At 44.8% G+C, this 6620-nt stretch overlaps 1 protein-coding gene across 2 annotated transcripts; it reads left to right on the plus strand.

Annotated features, from left to right (window-relative positions):
• The first annotated feature begins 222 nt into the window (after positions 1 to 222).
• slc35c1 (solute carrier family 35 member C1) lies at positions 223 to 6382 on the plus strand. Of its 2 annotated transcripts, XM_017722071.2 has the most exons (3): positions 223 to 307; positions 2481 to 2995; positions 5718 to 6382. In XM_017722071.2, exons 2-3 carry the CDS (start codon positions 2512 to 2514, stop codon positions 6287 to 6289), a joined length of 1056 nt encoding a protein of 351 aa, XP_017577560.1. In that variant the 5' UTR covers positions 223 to 307; positions 2481 to 2511; the 3' UTR covers positions 6290 to 6382. The 2 variants fall into 2 exon arrangements, with proteins under 2 accessions (XP_017577560.1, XP_017577559.1); XM_017722070.2 differs by lacking the exon at positions 223 to 307 and having other exon boundaries at positions 2339 to 2995.
• The last annotated feature ends 238 nt before the right edge of the window (positions 6383 to 6620 follow it).

A 6620-nucleotide genomic window follows, 5' to 3' on the forward strand; every position in this document is an offset into this window, starting at 1 on the left:
ACCAACATTTCTACAGGAGGTCAATGCAGCAAGATACTCTTGCACGTTACTAAGGGCCCTGTTCCCAACACATACGTATACTGTAGTTTAGTCTGAGACTAGGCTTAATCCACGTCATATTAGTCTAGCCACACCTAATAACGTATTTTCACTATAAAATGCTGCCATTCAAGTAAATCAGGGTTGCCTGAGCATTACTAACTACCTGACTTCTGTTTGAAGGAGGAGTTAAAAATAAGAAGTACTTCCTCGTTTATCTTGCAGTAGATCCGGAGGACAACTGTGGATGAGTGAATAACACATTAAGGTAAGATACACAACCGATTACTTAACATCTTCCCCAGAGAGTGGTTTATTTCAGGGTTTGTCTCCTGGAGATCACGACTAAAGCAGCGTTTACTACGGTGCTTCCGCAAAACGGGTGTACTTGTGCTACAGGTTAAAGCGACCACGACGCGTCTAGGTCTAGCCCAGATTAAAAACTCTTACGTCACGTATTACGTCTTATTTCTTTTATATTTAATATTTCGTCTTTGCTCAGCTGATCTGTTTAACCGAGTAATTGCTGTGATATTATGAGTAGTGCCCCGTACAGGATATTGTCAGCGTGGCGCCGATTTCTTCCCCCACCCGTTTTCCGACAAGTCACGCCTTCCTGCGTTCGGATTGGCTGATGGGTTACACTGACAAGCAGATGGCCAATCAGACAGCACTACATTTTCCGCGTTTAGTTCTCATATTTGCGTATAATAAAATATGTTCACATACAGTGGCTGTGTTTACATGCAAAGATTTTTGCCAGTCCGATTGAACACAGTCAGATTACAGATCCAGACTGCGGTGTTTATGTTCACTCTATTCAACAATCTGATGAAAATCTTCGTTTACATGTTCACTACAAGTAATCCGATGTAAAATGGTGCTCAGAGTAAACGTTGCCATGACAGCGAACATCACATTGAGGTCCAGTCAGAGTGAGATGAGCAGCAGTGAGCAGTGCTTGTGTTTTTAACTGCTTTAAAATGACGTCAGACTCAGGAAAACGTCCTTCGCATGTCCTTATTTAAAAAGGCCAAGAGGAAGACGTCGTGCTCTGAGACACATAAGCTGGACGTCCGTCCCACCGCCGTCTTTTAAAGCTCAGAGCATGAACTTCGTCTCCTCTGCAGACCAGTTTCTGCTCAACGTTATAAACCTTTCGCTATGACGCGACGCGCATGCGCAGAACGTATGTACACGGTCCGATTGGAGTGTAATCGGATTCAGGCGTTCACACGGATATTATTCTTCTATTTAATGGATTATTTAGAGGTTCACCCACCTCGTTCAGTCGGACAGAAATTGTATTCCGAATGGCCTCAATCGGATTAGTCTATTCCGATTGAGGTGTTTACATGGACGTATTCTATTCGGATTGAGCTATTAACGGATTATTACGCTGCATGTCAATGTGGCTAATGTCTCTTGTAAGGGCAGGGAAATATCTAACATAAAAAAAGACAAGAAAAAAAAAATACCAGAGTTCATTGCCAATGTAGAGAAATAGTAGGATTTAGGGTTTTATTTAGTTAATTTTACACATTTAGTCTGAAAATGGACGCCAATAGATGTCCATGCTTTACATTATAGCGTTTAAAAGAATCTCCTGTAAATTCCAGACGACTTTAAGTTCACTTATTTTCAACCTATATGAGCTCCACTGCATCTGTGGTTGCTATGGTGACGTGGATGCTTTAGCATTGCCACTAGTTTGCTTAGATTTCATCAAATACGTTGGCGGTTAGCTCTTTGATGGTGTTGTCCCTCAACATCGCTAGCTAGCACATAGCTAACATTTCGCCATTATTTTCCCACTCACTGTGGTAAATTAGCTTTAGCATTGCTGCTAGGGCCAGCCTGTTAGGTTAGCATTTTTACTATTCAGTACTTCAGATTAGCTTAGCTTACTAAATTAGCTACAGCACCACTGGTAACTTGCTAGCAGCTGTTAGCATTTTGTCATTAGTTTCCCCAGTCTCTATGCTACACTTGCGTTAGCATCAGTGCTAGCCTTTCTAGCAGCTGTTAGCATTTTGTCATTAGTTTCCCCATTCACTGCGCTACATTTGCGTTAGCATCAGTGCTAGCCTTTCCAGCAGCTGTTAGCATTTTGTCATTAGTTTCCCCATTCACTGTGCTACACTTGCGTTAGCATCATCAGTGCTAGCCTTTGGTTATTCCAGCAGCCTTTAGCCGAACCTTTCATTAAAAGGGCTGAAGGTTTTTGTTTTATTCGAATTTCACGTTCCACCTTAAAAGGAACTAACCGCTACCAAAGTCCCTACTGTGAGCGTTCGCTTGGGGGCAGTAGGCGGTGACCGTGTTTTGGTTTCATTCACGGAAGAAGACGTAGCGGGACGTGGGCTGTAGTTTTGAAAATGGCTCGTCTTCCGTGACTTTTGCGTCTTTATTCTCGTTTTCTGTCCTTTCGCCATGAACAGGGCGCAGCTGAAACGATCGAGGATTCTGAGGATGGCGATGAGCGACAGAGGCCTGTTGGAGGAGGAGGAGGGCAGAGGGGAGCCCTTCGTGTTCCGGGCAGTGAAGATAGCCGGGGTGGTGGCTCTCTACTGGTTCGTGTCCATCACCATGGTGTTCCTGAACAACTACCTCCTGGACAGCAAGGAGCTGGACGCCCCGCTCTTCGTCACCTTCTTCCAGTGCGTGGTCTCCGTGTGCCTGTGTTGGGTCATGTACGCTTTGTCCACCTTCTGGCCAGCCTGCGTGGACTTCCCCTCCATCAAAGTGGACCTGAAGGTGTGCAGGGAGGTCCTGCCCCTCTCGGTGGTCTTCATCTCCATGATCACGTTTAATAACTTATGTCTGAAAAACGTGGGGGTCGCGTTTTACACCGTGGGCCGATCACTCAGCACTGTCTTTAACGTGTTGTTTTCTTACGTGATCCTCAAGCAGACCACCTCCTTCTACGCGCTCCTGTGCTGTGGAGTCATTCTGGGTGAGCTTAAAGGGGAATCCCACCGACTTTACAAAATTTCTGCACAGTCCAGTGTGTGAGATCTAAATTCTGAGCGGGTTTGGTGTGAATTGGTTCAGACGTCTTCACAGTGGTGGTGGTGGTGATGGGAACCAGGCGTCGCCATGACTACGACACAGATATAGACACTTTATTTACCATCCAGAACCACCAGAGTTGATGACCTGAAAATAGTGCCCTGTATGTGTCCACTATAAATATTCCATCCATCCATCCATCCATCCATATTCTAAGCCGCTTCTCCCTCAGGCTCGCGGGGGGCTGGTGCTGGAGCCTATCCCAGTGGTCATCGGGCGGAAGGCAGGATACACCCTGGACAGGCCGCCAGTCCATCGCAGGGGAGACAGACAGACACAGACAGTCACTCACACCCACACACACACACACACCCAGGGGCAATTCTGCATGTCCAATCGGCCTGACTGCATGTCTTTGGACTGTGGGAGGAAACCGGAGAACCCGGAGGAAACCCACGCAGACACGGGGAGAACTCCACACACTACTCCACTACTATAAATATTATAAAACCATATTTGTTTTAATCCAAAATCTTCTCAAAACTGTCACAACTAACTAAAAACAAATAACTAAAATAGTGTTTCAGTCAATTCATAACGGCTTCATGTAGTACCTCTCTAGAGGTGGACGTCTGGTTCCTATCACCACCACTGTGACGCTTCTGACTCAGTACGTTGTGAAGAGTTCCCCTTTAAAACAAGCTCCAGTAAAAGTATACGCTTGAAAAAAGATCAGGGTTTTTTTAGTAAAGGGAATGGTTCTGTTTAGAGCCGTGACTCGTAAAGCTTCAGTAGCCGCTGGGATAAATGATTCTTTGCATGGTGAGATGGCTCTTCAGACTGATGGAGAATGTGTTATGGTTCTACGTAGCACCAAAAAAGGTTCTGCTGTTGTTTATGATGTCAGGCCTCTTTTGTGCGTCTATAGAACATATACAGCCTATTCTCCCTCAATCTGAAGAACCGTTTCACAGTGCAAAGAACCAAGCATGAAATGTTTCGGTACAGAACTCACGGTTCTAGTTTGGGCCACCAAAGAACCTTAAAGAACCATGTTTGTAAAGGCTGTATGGTTACTCCTAAGACTGGCTATTGTTGACGTTCAGAGAGCTGTAACAAAAGGAGCGTGTAAGATGATACAACAGGTTCTGTCTTTGTACCTGTAGAGGGAGATACCACTGTCAACTAGGACAGAGGTGTCCAGGCTTTTTGAGAGTGGACCAGGCTGGGCCATATCAAAATACCTGAAGGCCAGTCACTTGTTGCCAAACATATTATTTAATAACTACAAAAAATATGAAGTGTATATATTGAAAATCCATGAACAAACGGAAAGCATCAGTATTTATTAAACTGCTGCTGCAACTAGAAAGTAAATGTGATGGATTAAAGTGGAACTGAGGCCCAGACCTCTCTCCTTGCGTGAGTTGCAGTAAAAGAGATTGATTGGACAATTGTTGTATTTGTAGCTCATCAATTCCTCTTCATTTGATTATTGAACCCAGTGAAAAAACACTGCGCCTCAATATAACGTATCGCTGCTGTCGGAAGAAAACCTCGTATCTCCAAAATAGTAACTTTACAGGAGAAGGAAAAAACATACTTGACTTTCAATGTAAGTCAATGGAACCAGAATTTTTCCCATGTCGTTTTGGGTCATTTCTTTTAGGCCACTCATCACACAATTTACAAACAATATAAAGAGTAACAGACACTTTCAAATTATGTCAAAAACTGAAAAATGTCAAAAATGGAGATACGAGGTTTTCTTCTGACAGCAACGATATACACTCACCGGCCACTTTATTAGGTCCACCTGTTCAGTTGCTTGTTAGCACAAATAGCTGATCAGCCAATCACACGGCTGCAACTCAGTGCATTCAGGCATGTAGAGGTGGTCAAGACAACTTGCTGAAGTGCAGACCGAGCATCAGAACGGGGAAGAAAGGGGATTTAAGGGACTTTGAACGTGGCGTGGTTGTTGGTGCCAGACGGGCTGGTCTGAGTATTTCAGAAACTGCTGATCTGCTGGGATTTTCACGCACAACCATCTCTAGGGTTTACAGAGAACGGTCCGAAAAAGAGGAAATATCCAGGGAGCGGTCAGTTGTGTGGACGAAAATGCCTTGTTGATGTGAGAGGTCAGAGGAGAACGGGCAGACTGGTCAAGATTATCCTTTAATATCGTCTAATACTAAGTACCGATACTAACTCTGTCTACTAACCCGCATGTAAGTCCCGATATTTCTACAATTACATTTTTAAATAATGTATTTTGGCAAAATTCACGTTCTGCGTCACAAATGAAACGCAATCATCTGGGCTAGATGACATTTACTTTTTGAGTTTCATTTATTAAATGCTGCTTGTTGCGATTCCTTTTTTAGCCCTCAGGTGAACTCACCTGGTCCACTAGTTGTTGAAAGAGCTGAATAGGTTTGTTAGATTTGGTTTGGAGAAAACTGCAAGAAGGCCTGGTCTAGGAGCAGCATTGGCCTTGTGCACGTCTCTGCTGTACACGGTAGGGGTCGGTTTCCCGGACTGGGATTACTCCTAGTTCTGATGTACGTTAGACTAAGACTAGACTTAATCCCTGTCTAAGAAACCAACCAACCAAGTACTTGAGCATCAGTGTCACTCTGACGTTGTCTGACCTCTGTTTTCAGGTGGTTTCTGGCTTGGTGTGGATCAGGAAGGTGCAGCAGGCTCCCTCTCCTGGTCTGGAGTGTTTTTTGGTGTCCTTGCTAGTGCCTGCGTCTCGCTGAATGCCATCTACACTAAGAAGGTGATGCCAGTGGTGGACGGCAACATCTGGAAGCTGTCCTACTACAACAACCTGAACGCCTGCTTTCTTTTCCTGCCCCTAATCTTTGTGTTCGGAGAGTTGGGGTCTCTGGCCTCGTTCAGCCGCCTGGGGGACTTGAGTTTCTGGGGTATGATGGTGGTGGGCGGAGTCTTTGGCTTTGCCATCGGCTACGTTACAGGCCTGCAGATAAAGTTCACCAGCCCCCTTACACACAACGTGTCTGGCACGGCGAAGGCGTGCGCTCAGACTGTGCTGGCGGTGGCGTATTACGCCACCAGCAAATCTGTGCTGTGGTGGACCAGTAACATGATGGTGCTCGGGGGGTCCTTCGCTTACACGTGGGTCAAAGGGCTGGAGATGAAGAAAGCTCCACCTCCTCGGGACTCCTCAGAAACCAGAGAGAAGCTGTTAAAAGGGGAATCGGGAGTTTGAAGAAAAGCCTAGAACAGATAAAACTGGGCATGAAGGACTTTATACTGGTTTGTCAGACTTTTTGGAATTTAAAAGCTTGTTGCCTTCTTAAAAGAATAGTCTAGGTTCATGTCTTTCTTCTGTATTGTGCTGTCGGTTACCGCAGACAATAATATCTTTCTCTGTTCGTACAAAGGAACAGAAAACTCACTATAATAGAAGCCAATGGGCAGTTGCTGAATGCTGTTTGAAATGCAATACTGTAGAATCTACAATTGTTCCACTAAGACCATTTTTACATGTCTTTACATGTTTTTAGATGTATGTGTGTATATGTGTGTGTGTGTGTGTG

Source organism: Pygocentrus nattereri, chromosome 15, assembly GCF_015220715.1.
Source record: "Pygocentrus nattereri isolate fPygNat1 chromosome 15, fPygNat1.pri, whole genome shotgun sequence".
In the NCBI taxonomy this organism is placed as follows: domain Eukaryota; kingdom Metazoa; phylum Chordata; class Actinopteri; order Characiformes; family Serrasalmidae; genus Pygocentrus; species Pygocentrus nattereri.